The sequence below is a fragment of the Pangasianodon hypophthalmus genome, chromosome 9, assembly GCF_027358585.1.
Source record: "Pangasianodon hypophthalmus isolate fPanHyp1 chromosome 9, fPanHyp1.pri, whole genome shotgun sequence".
NCBI lineage: Eukaryota > Metazoa > Chordata > Actinopteri > Siluriformes > Pangasiidae > Pangasianodon > Pangasianodon hypophthalmus.
Genome location: NC_069718.1, coordinates 30,154,499 through 30,172,166, shown reverse-complemented (window position 1 = coordinate 30,172,166; position 17,668 = coordinate 30,154,499). Strand labels below are relative to the sequence as shown.

Genomic DNA, 17,668 nt, shown 5'->3' with positions numbered 1-17,668 from the left:
CGTGCAGTACCATTATTTAAAACCTAAACTAAACAATTATGCCTAATCATCAAGTTGCAGTATGGTTTTGCTTTTGTTGAGTATGCTATGAACACTGGGGGAAAAAGATTCATTTAAAAAAATGATTAATAACTAATTTTCTTCATACTAAGTGGTTGCAATAAATTTAGATAAAATAAATTGATTGCAACCACTTACCTTATAAAAATGAAGTAAGTTCAATGAATTTTTTCCCAGTGAAAATTGCCTAACTGGAACCAAAATACAACGTTGTGAAATGTTATGGAAAGTTTTTGTGGTTGCTGGGGAGGTACTCTTTTTGAAGTGAAAGGGGCGGGGACTTTAGCCCTTTAGGGTTAGGGTTAGTAAAGAGCTCCACACTCCAGCAACTCAGTCCATCCTCGATCTTCAGGAAAGAGACGCAGCTCTTCTGTAAGTACCTGATCCTCTACTACTGATACAATTGCTGCATTTTTCATAAAAACTGATGTTGTTCTATCACACAACTTCAAAATGTCAAAAACTGTGAATTTTCCTGAATTGTTGTTTTAGGGAAATAATTGTACAATTTGAACAATGTATGTTCATTGTTGTTTTCCTCCTTGTGTTCATATTCTGGCATCTTTAGAGAACATATCACACTTTGTGATGACTATCACATTAATGTATAGTTAATTCTGTACAGTCTGATTGAAAATTGACCTTATCTGCCAGAATATTTTGTTTATATTTTAATTACAGGTTTCCCATTATTATACAAGTCTGTTGTTCAAAGCATATTTACTGGTTTATTATACAGTTGCTTGTGTCAAGTCAAGCACCCTTTATTAACATATTGTATATAGTTAAAACATTTTGGTTATTAATGCCTTAAAATATTGTGATATATTCACATTGTTGTTTATGTAACAGAACTACAAATAAAGAAAATAACATTTTGTAAATCAAGATTTTTTCTGTTTGTTCTCAGGCACTTCACTTTCAGCCTGAGACCTTCAGTATCAGGTAATTATGATTAATTATCAATTTGTGATTCTTTCCATGTTTATATGGTGCTTAACTTGTGCAAGAACTTGAAAATATGTTGTGGCCACGAGATCATTTTGTGGAAAGAACCAATCTGTTTCCAGTAGCCATGAGTTGATGAGCAAACAAACCTGTGTGATTATAGCAATGTGAGATTATTAATATCAAAAAGAGATTTTTGAATTGCCAATATTATATTGCTTGTTTTTGTGACAGCAATTGAATGAAGTTCAAATAATTATATAAGGCCTATAATAAATTTATTTCATTGTCCCCTTCATTTCATGAATTGCCAAATCCAATTAAAAATTCAGTCGTAGTGTAAGGAGTAGTTTATTCCTTTTGTAATCCGATCGACAGGACATGTAAACACTTTGTATGTCACAGAATGAGCTGCTGCTGTTGTTGTTGAATAAACAACCATTGTTGCGTCATTCTAAAATTCACCTTTTGCTCAGCGTCTGTGAAGTGGGGAATGAAAATGTCATATCAGTCCTTGTTTCCAACTCTGAAGCACAGACAACCGGTTTTGGGAACAGAAAGGGGTGCTTTTACTGCATGATAAATATAAGCAGCACAGCACAACAGCTCTTGTGCTCATCGTCCTCTAATTAGGACACAAAATCAGGGCTCGACCTTAAGCCTTGTCCTTAATACTTGTTCTAGTGTGCCCTGAATGACCAATTCACTTGTCTGAATAAAAAAGTTACTTGTCCAGGGAAATATCATTTATTCTGAAGCAGTATTCTCATCAGTGTTCTATCATCTTTTACATACTTCAGTTTGCTTATTTGTGATATTCACTCCATGCGCATTTTAGGCTTATTAAATGTAATCATCTTTCATGTCAAATTTTTATATTTATTCAGTAAATTCAATTACAATTTGACACTTCAGGGCTGTTACTAATCAAATTAAATAATTTAACATAAACTGCAAAAAATGTTATGTGATTAATGTTTTAAATACTTTTTTTTAAATGTACTAATAAGAAGTGTTGGAAAAAATGCAATGACATTTTTAAATATAAAACTTAACCGCCAGTACTGTAGGTGACAGTCATTTAAGCCACTGAGCTTTGTTTGGAACTGGTGAAATAGAAGAAAAACAGTCAATACCGAGTCTAAAATATAAGTGATTTAATATTAACTACTTGTTTAATAGACTATAAAACCTGTAACATTTGCAGTGGTGATAATATTCGATAAAACAGCTCCCTTGGTCGTGTTATGTTTGAATTATTGAATTTGAATTATTCCCTCAGCATATTTCTTTTACTTTCAAAAAGTAAGTCCTCCAGAAAGTCCTCCTCCACGAGGAGGAGTCTGACAAGGAAAGTTTTAATAAGGCTAGTTGTCCGGTCAGGCAAGTAAAATTCTATTTTACTTGTCCCTTCAAAAAGTCCACCTGTCCTGGACAAGTGGTCAAGCATTAATGTCGAGCCCTGCAAAATGAATAATAAACCTGCAGTTTTAAAACAAAAGAAAGTGAGGATGGTTATTATGAGACAACAGCAGGAAACACTGTATGTTTGTGCAGTGTACAAATGTCAAGACTAAACCCAATTAGAACTTTGTGACAAACGCACACATAAACCTGATCAGTGTATTAAATAGCATTCATGTGAACTCTACTTTCTGATTCATCAGTCAGAATAAATTCATTCCGATTGAAGCAAAAAGTGTTCATGTAAACTTAGCTAATGGGATGAAAATCTGGTGTCGCTGTTTGCCCTGTTTTATTTAAAGAACAGGGATCTATTAAAGTCTCATCTTCACAACACGTGTTTGTGGAAGTGTATCATGGCACAGACAAAATACATTTCTGAGGACCTCTGCTCATCTGGTTGGCAGTGGTTATAAAACCTAAAGAGTTCTAAAGAGTTTGGAATCCATGTTGAGATTAATATGGGTTACACAAGGTTGCTTTACTTTGATAATTAAAACTGCATTTTTGCAAAAGTAGTGGTAAGTGAAATCTTGTGTAATGCTGCATTTAAACTGCTAGTTGTTTAAAATTACTCAGTGCACCTTTAACATAATCACAAACTGATTCTTTGTGAAATCACTTTGTGAACTTTTAAAAATAATTTAACAGTATTCTCTTTCTCTCTCTTCTGACATCACATATCTGAAAACTCGAAATATCTATTCGAAGAGAGACTCTGAAAATGGGTGGTTCATATTGGTCACAATATCAACAATCCGAAGAGGAGAAAAAAAGAATCCAGGAAGAACTGGATCGAATTAAAAAAAAAGAAGAAGAAGAGAGAAAAGAAAATGAGAAGAAACTGAGAGAACTGGAAGATTTTAAAATGAAAGCAGAAGAAAAAAGAAAAATAGATGAGAACAACAGAGCTAGAGAACAAGAAGAAAAGAAAAGAATCCAAGCAAATAAAAAATGACGTCACAAACCAACACCTAATGTGCAACGACCTAATATAACAGTACATAAGGAGCATTAAAACTGTTATTAATGCAAGATATTTTAATGCAGTATGTTTAATCATCACATGGGATTACTAGTGGTGAATGCAGTAATTTGCTGGACTGCATTATGCAGCATTCTTAATTTGATTTTCTTGTACCAGAATAATGACAAACTGTGTATTCTTATCTTCTGTATGCTTCTGTAACTCCTAGTTGCAAATTAAAATGATTCATCCTTAAGATCTTTAGCGGTCATCTGGATGCATTTCATTTAAAGCATTGTATTTTCTTTTATGATGTGTTAAGCTGTATTGCTGTCAGATAAGAGCATATCTGTGCTTTTTCCTTGTTGCATTGCTATAAAAACAACAACAAATATTCATTTGTATGGCAATTCACCCACTAATTAAAAAAAATCTTCTGAAATCCAAGTGTGCTTTCTTTTAGAAATTGCTTATTCTTATTTTGAAAATGTGGGCATGTGGGATTTTATTTGGTTTTTTTTTTCATTTCTGATTTGGTATAATTTTAAACAGGCTCAGAGAAGAGTTCAATTGTAAAAATTGTTACTCATTAAACAAATTCATATTCACACACATATAATTTATGTTCTAGAAAGGAAAGCCATATTTCAGAACAGAGGCCACAACCAGCTTCATCAGAAACATGGCTGACTCTGAGACCATTGAACTGGCTTGTCTTGGCCGACCGTTTCAGTTGGGAATGCTGTATGATTGCAGAAAGGATTCTCTCATTCCAGGTATTAAAATCACAATATGCTAATATAGATATGAAATAAAACTATCCAAATATACCTAAAACAGAGAATGGATGAATTCTCTTAAAGCTATTACTGAAATATAAGCCAAAAATGCACTCAAAGTGAAATGAAATAGCATTTACAGTACATGTTTATAGCATGTTTCCATAGTTCTTGGCTTAATTTAACAGGCAATATATACTTTCTTTTAAGGAATAACTCTCTGGGATTCTGAGATGCTGCAGAAGAATATTAATGTACATACACAGCCAAACACTGACTTCAAAATCATTGCTTCAGATTCAAGTGAAGACAAAGCAGAAGCTTTGAATGTCTCTGCTTCTCTTGAAGCCAGCTTTCTAAGTGGATTAGTCAGTGTGAAAGGCTCAGCTGACTATTTACATGACAAGAAGAAGTCCAAAAATCAGTCTCGAGTCACTTTACAGTATCGGACAACCACACGTTTTGAGCAGTTAACTATGGAGCATCTTGGAGTAGGGAACGTAAAGCACAGCAATGTATTTAAAGAGGGTTCGGCCACACATGTTGTTACGGCTCTACTGTATGGAGCTCAGGCATTCTTTATTTTTGATCGTGAGGTTTCATCCAGTGAAAGCCATCAAGACATACATGGCGACCTCCATGCAACAATCAAAAAGATTCCTACTATATCAATTGAGGGTCAGGCATCTTTGACCATGAAAGAACTGGACAAAGACAAAATAGACAAGTTCAGCTGCACTTTCCATGGAGATTTTGCTCTGGAAAATAATCCAGTTACTTACGTAGACGCCATCAAGGTGTACTCAGAGCTGCCGAAACTGTTGGGGGGAAAAGGAGAGAATGCTGTGCCCATGACCGTGTGGCTTTATCCTCTGAAAAAACTTGATTCAGCAGCTGCTCAGTTGGTCAGGGAGATCAGTGTTAGCCTGGTACGACGAGCACAACGGATCATGGATGGACTGGATGATTGTGACATTCAGTGTCAAGATCTGATGAGGGACAATGTCGTCATCCAGTTCCCTGAAATCAAAGCCAAGCTCAAAAACTTTAAGGACCTCTGCTCAGAGTACAAAGTCATTTTTCAGAAACATCTGTGCAGGCTTCTTCCATCTATAAGGGGTGGAGGAAAAGAAGAACAGGAGCTTTCAGATTTTCTGAACAGAAAAGAAATGTCCCCATTTCAGGGTGTTCTGATAAACAAGTACCTAAATGAGCGAGAGCGGGAGATCAATGTGGTTGGATCTTACCTCGGCATCATGAAAGACATCCCTGTTCTTTCAACCAGCAATGACCTGGACAAGATTGTCTTGAAAGCATCCAATGACTATGTGGTAGCCTTTGCACTCTCCTCCTTAAATGAAAAGGAACCCTACCTTTCAGACTTGAAGAATTACCTTAAACAACAAACAAGTGACAAAGGGGAACAGCCAAGCTATGACCAAAGCTCTACAGAAAGGGCAAAAGCATGGTTTTCTTTGGAAGCTGTAACTGCACAGAACAGGGAAAACATACAGGCCTTCGTAGATTTCAAAGAAGCCAATAAAGGAAGAAAGAACATTGAATTCTGCATTGTATCAATCCCAGATGAACTCAGCACTGCCTCTTCAATTCGTGTTTATGAACGAGCAAAACTCATCAGCTCAGAGTACGAGCTTCCCTCAAAACCCCCAATGCCCAATTTCTTGTGTGCCGCGCATGACTGCATACATCTGCAGATCACGCCTCCTGACCACGGCGTTAGTTATGTGACCTCGTACTGTATTTCATACAAGTCTGAAGAGAGCTCTGAATGGACAGAGGTGTATACTGATGGAATTTCTGATCAGGTCCCTGTCAAGCAGCTAGAGCCGCATAAAGAATACTGTTTTACCTGTAAGGCAGTGTGTCATCCAGGTGTGAGTCTGGCAAGTGACAAAACACAATTCTTCAGGACCCTTCCATGTGCTCCTCCAGGAGCACCCACAGTCAAAAGAGTAGAATCTGAGTCTGCAACATTAACTTGGGATGTCCCTAAATCTGTGGGCAAAGATATTATGGTCACTGGATACGTGTTGGAATTCAGAGAACGACCAAAGGATCAGGAAACCGAAAAGCCATGGAAATCTGTGAAATCTGCAAGAAGGGATTACACTTTTGAGGGACTGAAAGCAAACACAGACTACACGGCCAGAGTTTCTGCAAACTGTGGAAGTGATGGAGTGAGTCTCCCCGGCCCTGAAACTGTGTTTTCTGTATTGTCAAAAAGCAAATCGTCAGACGAGGCTGGAAGTGGAATGTTCCTGGATCAATCTTCACGCATACATAAGGGGAATCCTTCAATTTATAAACTGACACTACACAAAAAAATGAAAGAGAATGAAGAGTTTGATCAGTATGTCTTTGGAAAACAGGTGGAGGATGTGAAAAACAAAGTCATTCTTATTGTAGGAGCGACAGGTGCAGGAAAAACCATGCTCATCAATGTGATGACCAACTACATACTGGGTGTAAAGTGGGAGGAAGCGTACCGCTTCAAACTAATCCACGAAGAGACTCATCGCACACAGGCTGAGAGTCAGACATCTATCGTCTCATCTTATGAGCTGTACAGTCAACCTGGCTTTAAAATTCCCTACCCGCTCACAATCATAGATACACCCGGCTTTGGTGATACAAGAGGAATCGAATATGATAAACTGATTACAAAGCAGTTGAAAAGCTTTCTTTGTAGCCCTTTGGGAATCGATCACATTGATGCCGTCTGCTTCGTCGTCCAGGCCTCTCTGGCTCGCCTGAGTGCCAATCAGAGGTACATCTTTGACTCAATTCTGTCCATTTTTGGCAAAGACATCGGAGAGAACATCATGATTATGGTGACATTTGCAGATAGTGAAGAAATCCCTGTCCTGGAAGCCATCAAAGCAGCAGATCTGCCCTGTCAGAAAAATACAAAGGGAGAGCCCATGCATTTCAAGTTCAACAACACAGCTGTGTATGCAGACAAGACCATAAAAGAGCCTACAACCTCTGACAGTGATTCAGATGAAGATGGTGAAGACAATGGTAATAAACTGTACAACATTGTCTGGACATCAACTTTCAAACAGATGAAGGCCTTTTTCAAGGCACTGGGCAAATCAGAAAATAAAGATCTGACACTGACCAAAAAAGTCCTGGAAGAACGAGAGCGCCTCGAAAAAGCCATGGCGGATCTGACCCCTCAAATCACTGCTGGCCTCACTAAACTGAGAGAAATTAACACAATTAAGGAACGTTTGAAAAATGAGAGAGAGAGCATAAAACAAAGTGAGGATTTTGAGCAAGAAGTTGAGGTGATGATACCAAGAAGAAACCCCATAGACAGTTTTGCCCTGAATTGCAACTTATGCTCATTCACATGCCACTCCACCTGCTTCCTCCCTGCAGAAGATTCTGTGAAGACTTGTGCTGTGATGGATGAATCTGGACGCTGTGTTATCTGCCCTAAATCCTGCTCTCACACTTATCATTTAAAGGAAAAGGCACAGTGGACATATGAAAAGAAAAAAGAGAAAAAAACCATTAAAGAGCTGAAAGAAAACTTCATGAAGGCACACGGAAGAATGTTGGACACGCAGGATTTGATTGAGGTCCTTGAAAAGGAATTAACTTCAATTCAGGCCAAACTGAGGAAGCTAATCAACATGTCCTCTGAATGCTTGAATCAACTGAATAAAATTGCACTGAAGGCCAGCTCTATCTCCACTGCAGAATACCTTGAAATCTTGATCAAAACGGAGAAGGCGGAGAAACGTCCTGGATTTGAAGACCGCATTGTTGAACTCGAGAGGATTAAAAATGAAATTCTTCTTCAGGAAAAGATTGCAAAAGGAGATGATCTGCTCACACCGGAAGAGCCACTGACAATGAAAACACAGACACAGTCTATAAAACTGAAATCTAGAGACCATGGAAATTTTGAGTTCTTAACTTCAGTTTTTAATCATGACTGAGAGATGAAAATGAAGACTGCTGAGTTATAAAAACATAAGTAAGATTTGAATTTTTCTTCTTCTTTTTTTGCTTATATAATCACATACAGGTCTGTGCCTGGACTCAGTCAAGAGACTGACCTTACTATATTCAGCTTTTTAAAACTGGCAAATGGGATTGTGGGAATGTTATTTTATTTGGAGATCTGGTGCATGTCATACTGCTGTTTAATTGTGAAACACTCCATAATTGAAAAGTGTTAAAATATTGTGGAAAAATCTGTGAAAATCAACATCAAGCAAGAAAACAAACAAAGCTGTCTTGATTGATGATGTTTATATTCATATATTGGCTTATCTATATGTGGTACTAGTTAAAGGGGTAATATGTGGTTAACAATGAGTTAAATGATTGTGTGATAAATAATCAAAAAATAATAAAGATGAACAAATAAAATAGTCTGTTGTCTCATTTCAGTAGCATCAAAGTATGAAAGTGTTTGGTTTGTTCGGCATCTTCTTTAAAGTCTAATTATGCATCATTAGCTAGTTTTTGGTGGGGAGAAAAACTGCTGAATGAGATCACTAAATATGATTTGGGATGTTAGGTGATCCATCTTTGTCAAAACGTTATAAGCTATTAACCAAGCCAACCAGCTACGCAGTGAATCACAACAGGCAATCAAATCAAAATGTTTTGAAAACAAGACAAAGGTACAAGACTGTGTAATGTAGGTAAGAACTACAGTCTTATGAAGCAGTGTGAAAGATAATCAAATTAAAAACAATGGAGAAATATATAAATATGCATATGTATAAATATATAGGCTGTATATAAAACAAATTGTCAAAGTTGATGATGTGTATTTATATATGATTATACAGTCAGGTCCATAAATATTGGGACATCGACACAATTCAAAACATTTTTGGCTCTATACACCACCACAATGGATTTCAAATGAAACGAACAAGATGTGCTTTAACTGCAGACTGTCAGCTTTAATTTGAGGGTATTTACATCCAAATCAGGTGAACGGTGTAGGAATTACAACAGTTTGCATATGTGCCTCCCACTCGTTAAGGGACCAAAAGTAATGGGACAGAATAATAATCATAAATCAAACTTTCACTTTTTAATTCTTGGTTGCAAATCCTTTGCAGTCAATTACAGCCCGAAGTCTGGAACACATAGACATCACCAGATGCTGGGTTTCATCCCTGGTGATGCTCTGCCAGGCCTCTACTGCAACTGTCTTCAGTTCCTGCTTGTTCTTGGGGCATTTTCCCTTCAGTTTTGTCTTCAGCAAGTGAAATGCATGCTCAATCGGATTCAGGTCAGGTGATTGACTTGGCCATTGCATAACAGTCCACTTCTTTCCCTTCAAAAACTCTTTGGTTGCTTTTGCAGTATGCTTTGGGTCATTGTCCATCTGCACTGTGAAGCGCCGTCCAATGAGTTCTGAAGCATTTGGCTGAATATGAGCAGATACTATTGCCCGAAACACTTCAGAATTCATCCTGCTGCTTTTGTCAGCAGTCACATCATCAATAAATACAAGAGAACCAGTTCCATTGGCAGCCATACACGCCCACGTCATGACACTACCACCACCATGCTTCACCGATGAGGTGGTATGCTTAGGATCATGAGCAGTTCCGTTCCTTCTCCATACTCTTCTCTTCCCATCACTCTGGTACAAGTTGATCTTGGTCTCATCTGTCCATAGGATGTTGTTCCAGAACTGTGAAGGCTTTTTTAGATGTCCTTTGGCAAACTCTAATCTGGCCTTCCTGTTTTTGAGGCTCACCAATGGTTTACATCTTGTGGTGAACCCTCTGTATTCACTCTGGTGAAGTCTTCTCTTGATTGTTGACTTTGACACACATACACCTACCTCCTGGAGAGTGTTCTTGATCTGGCCAACTGTTGTGAAGGGTGTTTTCTTCACCAGGGAAAGAATTCTTCGGTCATCCACCACAGTTGTTTTCCGTGGTCTTCAGGGTCTTTTGGTGTTACTGAGCTCACCGGTGCATTCCTTCTTTTTAAGAATGTTCCAAACAGTTGTTTTGGCCACGCCTAATGTTTTTGCTATCTCTCTGATGGGTTTGTTTTGTTTTTTCAGCCTAATGATGGCTTGCTTCACTGATAGTGACAGCTCTTTGGATCTCATCTTGAGAGATGACAGCAACAGATTCCAAATGCAAATAGCACACTTGAAATGAACTCTGGACCTTTTATCTGCTCATTGTAATTGGGATAATGAGGGAATAACACACATCTGGCCATGGAACAGCTGAGAAGCCAATTGTCCCATCACTTTTGGTCCCTTAACAAGTGGGAGGCACATATGCAAACTGTTTTGCAAATCACCTGATTTGGATGTAAATACCCTCAAATTAAAGCTGACAGTCTGCAGTTAAAGCACATCTTGTTTGTTTCATTTGAAATCCATTGTGGTGGTCTATAGAGCCAAAAATGTTAGAATTGTGTCGATGTCCCAATATTTATGGACTACATACTTGTATGTGTCATTATGTTAGATTTTGCATGAGATTTTTACCAAAATCAAGCTCAAATTAAGTTTTTGACCAGCTAATTTGTGCTTTTTCATCTTTAGAACAACTGCATCTGAAGCCGTAACCCACATAGCAATTGTCGTCTAGCCCAGCTCTGGGCCAAACAACCAGTTACGCTCATCCCACACGCAGCAAAGAATTACGGCCCTTGTTTGGCCCAGATCTGGACTACAGGCATGAGCCACACATGAGCCATAACTGGCCCAAATCTCAGCCAAACAGTAACTTATTTTATGTATAATCATTTTCTATTTTTAACTGTGTTAAATTGTTTTTAAATCAATTTTTAAATCATTTTAAAAGTTTTCAAATTCCTTGTTTTATTATTGTAATTATTTTTTTATGATTATTTTACTTCCTTTTATGTAAAGCACTTTTAATTACCATTGCGTATGAAATGTGCTATATAAATAAACTTGCCTTGCCTTGCCTTATAACCAGCCCTGAACTGGGCCAGAACAAGTTTTAATAGTGCTACCCAATCTCAGCCTTCAGTAAACCATATAGAGAGCAGTCTTTAACCAGAAACCCCAAAACTGAGCTATAAAAAAAGCCAAAAAAAACAAAAAAAAACAACTCTGCCACGGATCCATCCAGAGGCAGTAAAACACAATCACACCTTTAGACAATTAAGCATCTGTAATTCACACATCTTTAGATTGTGAGGGAAACCAGATCTGAAGGAAAGACTTTCTGGCTCATCTGGGACTCAAACCAGAGATCTTCTTGCTGTGAGGGGACAGCATTTCCCACCAAGCCGCTTATGCTACACTTAGCCTCAGACATAAAATACAGACACTTGTGGAATAATAATAAATAAAAAATTGCAAAACTTTTTTCATGATTGTATGTATATAAAATAAAATAATAATAAAAAAAACATTTACAGGCACAAAACTCTGTTTGGACAGATGCTGAAATATACAACATACGCAGCAAAATCCTCAGTGAACACTGCACACAAAGTTAAAAGAAACACTAAAGTAGTGTTGAAGTTCACGAGATGAAGGATCAAATTAAATGATCATATAACTGATGATTGAGCATTTGGTAAAATCAAGTGCAAGTCAAAGACATTAAATCTCTGAAGATCTCAGCAGAGGATGATTAAACAACTCCACAAACAGCATCACCAGCTTCACTCATTACTAACCAGACTGACTTTATTTCTGTCAGACGTCTAGAGAAGCTCTTATTGAGAATCAATAGAGGTTTAGATGTTGATATTTATTTCATTTGAAGTCACCATTGTGGTGGGCATTGTTTGCTTTAGTTCTTGGTCCTCGTACTTCTTGTGTTATCTTTTCTTCGGCTGCTGTAACTGTGTGTTTGTAAAGCACAGTTGTGGCAAAGAAAGCCAAGATCGAATGGGATCAGGTACTATCTCCCTATCTTGCTGGTGATGACTAAGTCATAACAAAATGAGCCTCTAATAACTTTAAAATCTCTTAGTTATCTTAGTTATAAGTTTTGTTTTTAATTTTGTTTACCTTTGGCATTTATAGCCACCAACCTTGTGAAACTGCAGTATCGGCACTAATAGCATTAAAATGATCACACATCCTGAAGACAGACATCAAGATTTTGCATATGATAGATAGATAGATAGATAGATAGATAGATATACTTTATTGATCCCATGAGGGAAATTCTTGTGTTACAGCAGCATGGTCAGTAGCAAGATACAACACGTACACGTACACGTACGAGTCTGCTCATTCCCAAAAAACACACAAAATATAAAATATAAAATACAATAAGTTAAATTAAACGTAGTAGTGCAGGTATGGAACACAGTTGTAGATTTAACCAGATTTACATCAGTATTTACATAAGTACACTTGTGAAAATGGTAGTGAATAATGATGAATATGAAGAACCTTGAGAATGTAGAATATAATGACATGATATATACAATATAATGATATGAATCACAACAACGGTGACAATCAAAACGAAAAAGCTTCACGCTGGGCAATGCATGATGGGTGGCTTCATAGTACAAAACTTGATTCTTCCTTAATTCCACATCCTGGATTCCCAAGCTTTTTTGGTTTTGATTGTAACCACTGTGGTGATTCATATGCAGAATCTTGATGTCTGTGTGTGACCACATGATGCACTCGCTCAAAACAGCATTTTTTGCACATGCATTTTATCCACCTTCAGGATATGTGATTATAACGTTAAAAACAAAACACCATTACAACTACTGATGAGCTTTTAAAGTTATTAGATGCTCATTTTTGGACAAGATATCAAGATGCAGCCAAGGCTGGAGAGGTGGCCAGTATGGGGGGCTAAAAGCAACATCCCTGTTATTTGCAGATGATGTTCTGTTGGCACCATCTGAACCTGTGGGCCTCTGACACACTCGTTTGCTGCTGAGTGTGAGGCGGCTGGGATGAAAATCAGGACGTCCGAGTCCCAGTCCGAGTCCATGGTTCTCCCTTAGAAAAGAGAGGGGCTGATTCCTTCAGATGGGAGGAGAGACCTTGCCTGCAGTGTTACAGTTGCTCTACTGGTCTATGGTGGTGAAACAAGAGCTCTGAGTACCAGTCAATCAGTGCCCCTATCCTCATCTTTGGCCACAAGTTGTGGGCATTGTGGATGAGGGCTAACCCATACAAATCCAACGACACATAGGCCCTACGCAGGTTCTCTCACCCAGTGCAGGGTTTTTTTTTTTTTTTAAACAACTGTGAGGTTTGAAACAGTAAGTAAATTCCTTTTAAGTGAACACAAGTCCTGCAAAATACATTCTTACTCAGTAAATACTCAAATATGTTGCTTATGTTTCATAGCAGATATTAAATATAACAGCTGACCAAGCAGATACATACAAATGTTTTGCTACAAACACATTTGGAATGGCTCTTTGTACAGCTACGCTTAAGGTTTTTGAAGGTAAGACATAATTTACATTCATAGATTAAAAAAAAATTATTATTATTATTATTAATAATAATAATAATAATTACCTTACATTGTATCGCAAACATTTCTTGAAATTAATTTCCAATTGAAAATGTCTTTTGCTTCTGTGTGAAACACTTTTAGTTATTGGATAACACGCCATATGTGTTAAAGGAGGCGTCCTCTTGGCAGTCGCGTGCTACCAAACCGATTTAAGACTCTTTTTACATCAAACTTTGCTTCTAGTCTCAGTACAACGTCTCTGGGCGAATATCACTAGGTGTTTAATCAAATATTTCTACCTGATTAATCAAATTCTTACATTTTAATCTGAGAGACCTGAAACGCCGCCGCTCACTTCTGTTCCACCGAAGCAAGAGAGAGAGCACGCACTAACCGCGTGCGAATTCCAGAAAGGAAAAAAAAATGCGCTATACAAAATTCTCACTTGTGATTGGTCAATTCTTCAATATACAAAATACTCTTACTGGCAGCTTCAGAACTCATGAAAATAACTACTCCCAGCTCAGTTGAGTGTTGGTAGCCTGGGTTACATCATGGCCTCAGCACAAGTGTGAAAAAAAAAACTGTTTGGAAATCTGCCTTCCAGACTAGAGGTTTTTGGTTGGGCCTCGTGTCAGTCATCTTATAGACACTCCTAAATGTCCCTTCACTTCAACAAATCCAGTAGATAGATTTTCATCACTCAGGGCTCCCAGAGTTTGCTGAAATTCTTCAAATCTGTATTGTCAAAAGCAGTTTGAATTTTGTTGTGAAGGTACTGTGTGCATGGTATTAAGAACATTTTAGAGCTTTTCAGTTGATTGTCTCTCCTGATAGAGAGGTTGCCCTGGTTGATCTAGATCAGCTAACTGATGCTTATCCACTGTATGATTATATGGTAGGAGGAAGACGAATGGTGACCATGAAGAGGCACATCCTCATTTAAGGTAATGTATTTATGAAGTGACAGTCTGCAGTTAAAGCACATCTTGTTCGTTTCATTTGAAATCCATTGTGGTGGTGTATAGAGCAAAAAATGTTAGAATTGTGTCAATGTCCCAATATTTATGGACCTGACTGTAAATGGTCCCTTCTCTTCCTAAATATTTGTTAAAACAATTAAACCAGCAGGACCCTTGGAGGAAAATGAAATAAAATAAAATAAAATAAATAAATAAATAAAGGGAAAAAAGAAAAGCAATTATTTTACTTCACATATATCAGGTTTTCAACACTTTTTTAATACATATAACAGGTTTTCACATTTCAAGATTTAGGCCAGCAAAACATGTCCTACTCACTGCAGTGGGGTATGCTGCATACCTAAAGATCTCCTCAGCCATGCCTTCAAAAATGTCAGACCTTTGAAGAACGAGGAACTACAAAAACCTGAGGCCAAGAACTGGTTCTTCTCTCCGGAGACATAACTATGACAGTCTCAGCGCTGCTGGAAAACGAGTGATCAGACAAGTTGACTTCCTGGACTGAGCTAATAGCACGAGGGCTAACATCTCTTGTGTCAAGAGTGTCAGAGCTACAGGTTGAACTGGGTGAAAGAACAAGAATGCTGGAGCAGGAAGGTGCATCAGGTGCAGTCTCATGCATGCAGGAGTTACAGTCATCAGTTGATAGAAAAATCACTTTCAGGGTATCCCTGTCTTCAATTTGACTGGTTGACATGAGATTCATGTATTCTTTTCCAAAGTCCTTATCTTTGTACTGGAGCCTGAACCTTTGCTTCACCCCAAAAACAGTCATTATTTCAAGGACAAGGTCATCCACAGACTTTGGGATTCCTGTCTTAAGTGTAAGCTTTCTTGCATCGTCATCCCCGCCAAAAACAATCCTCAGAATGACTGGACTTGACATTTTTCTCTTCTTTTCTAAAAGAGGGAATGAAGCAGAAAATGACATAAATCAGTAACACAATTTTTGCGCTGTAACTTATTTTAAATAAAACACTTCATAAATACATTACCTTAAATGAGGATGTCCCTCTTCATGGTCACCATTCTTCTTCCTCCTACCATATAATCATACAGTGAATAAGCATCAGTTAGCTGATCTAGATCGACCAGGGCAACCTCTCTATCAGGAGAGACAATCAACTGTTTTGTGTTATAGATCAGGAGAAAGCACATTGTTTACCGTACTATGCAATGATATGACAGTGTTACCTTGAAAATGTGAAATTAATCTCTGATGTTGAAGTATGGTTCCTTGTTGATCCCTGTTACTTGTAGGCACACAGGTTTAAAACTAAAAAGTCAAACATGAGTCATAACCACTGGAAGCTTCAGTTTAGAAGGATGCATGAAACTGCAGAAAACAGTTGCCTTTATTTGTTAAGTAGCCTACTGCATTATGTCTTGCTTTCATGCTTTTTTTTTTGGTCAGATTGGAGGTTACTTTTGACTCCTGGAGCAATTACAACACAATAAATGTTTGAAAATGTAACATGTTTTGACCATTTATTTAATAGAATTAAGAAAATGTAAAGTGATTATATAAAGCAAGTAACAATAAGTTATTGGAAATGAGTAAAGTTTATCTAATATACAATCTTAAATCACAGTTCATCAGTTATCCTAAAATTTATTTAATCACATTAACTTAACATGATGGGGCGAAGCTTGAATAAATACATAAGTTTTAACTTTTGGGGTTAAATATTTTTTTTTGAGTGCATCAGATTTTTCCCCAACCATTAACTAAACGTTCATGCAAGACTTAACAGATTATGTTCGTGTGAATCTCGCCAAGACATATTTTGCAATAATGTACTTTACAGGGAGAGTCTCGCGGAAATGCGTGTCTGTGCATGCACTTTGCAAATGTCAGTCAGCGCGATCGTTTTGATTTCATCATGGGCGGAATGCTGTTCATCAGCTGGAATGCTGCACTTTGCAACAACAGACCTACAACTTGCAGCAGTCGTCCAGTGAGCAGAGAAAAGGGTTCTCCTCTCAGAAAACGTACAAATAAAGATCATTTTAGATGTTTAATTACTATTTGGAGCATTGGGATCGCCAGAAGAGGGCCTAATGAACTCATTTTTGTGAAAACCTCAAATTCAACCAAAACTGACATTTTTCACTTCTTTTGCCTGTAGCTCAAAATTAGACCGTGAGCATTCCGACTCATTTTGCCAGCACGAGTCACATATAGCTAAAACTGTAAATTCAACTCCTTGTTACAAGTAGAACCATCACTTCTACCATAAAAGACTGCTTTGTAAGTAGTCTTCCTGATTTATCTCAATAGTTATCTTAACAGCTCAGAAAAACTTGATGATGTAACAGAAACTATGGACTCTCTCTTTTCTAGCACTTTAGATATGGTTGCTCCTTTACGCTTAGGGAAGATTAAGGAAAACAGTGGTATAATGAGAACACTGGCGCCCTAAAGAGAGAAGCCCGGAAAATGGAGAGCAGCTGGAGGAAAACAATTTGGTATTGCATGGCGGGAAAGTACCCTATCCTACAGAAAAGCATTAAAAACTGCTAGATCTGATTACTTTTCGTCTCTTTTAGAAGAAAATAAACATAACCTCAGGTATTTATTCAATACAGTGGCTAAATTAACGAAAAATACAGCATCAACAGGCGTTGACATTTCCCAACAGCACAGCAGTAACGACTTTATGAACTACTTTACTTCCAAGATCGATACTAGTAGAGATAAAGTTGTAACCATGCAGCCATCAGCTACGGTATCGCATCAGATAGTGCACTGTAGTTCCCCGAGGAACAATTCCACTCATTTTCTTCTATAGGAAAGGAAGAATTGTATAAACTTGTTAAATCATCTAAACCAACAACATGTATGTTAGACCCTATTCCATCTAAGCTACTAAAAGTGGTGCTTCCAGAAGTCATAGATCCTCTTCTGAATATTATTAATTCGTCATTGTCATTAGGATATGTCCCTAAAACCTTCAAACTGGCTCTTATTAAGCCTCGCATTAAAAAACCACAACTTGACCCCAAAGAACTAGTTAA

The 17,668-nt window shown here is 37.5% G+C and overlaps 1 protein-coding gene across 2 annotated transcripts; it reads left to right on the top strand.

Moving 5' to 3' along the window:
• The first annotated feature begins 313 nt into the window (after positions 1-313).
• LOC113525420 (uncharacterized) lies at positions 314-8,625 on the top strand. 2 transcript variants are annotated; one of them, XM_026911917.3, is made up of 4 exons: positions 317-432; positions 971-1,005; positions 4,071-4,215; positions 4,429-8,625. In XM_026911917.3, the coding sequence occupies exons 3-4, from the start codon at positions 4,122-4,124 to the stop codon at positions 8,187-8,189; spliced, it is 3,855 nt and encodes a 1,284-aa protein (XP_026767718.3). In that variant the 5' UTR covers positions 317-432; positions 971-1,005; positions 4,071-4,121; the 3' UTR covers positions 8,190-8,625. The 2 variants fall into 2 exon arrangements, 1 of the variants encoding a protein (XP_026767718.3); XR_008302227.1 differs by lacking the exons at positions 4,071-4,215; positions 4,429-8,625 and adding an exon at positions 3,186-3,881 and having other exon boundaries at positions 314-432.
• The last annotated feature ends 9,043 nt before the right edge of the window (positions 8,626-17,668 follow it).

Coding starts and splice junctions, on each gene's coding strand:
- LOC113525420 (XM_026911917.3), top strand. CDS start 4,122: ATGGCTGACTCTGAGACCATTGAACTGGCTTGTCTTGGCCGACCGTTT. Junction 4,216..4,428: donor AAAGGATTCTCTCATTCCAG/GTATTAAAATCA, acceptor CTTTCTTTTAAG/GAATAACTCTCTGGGATTCT.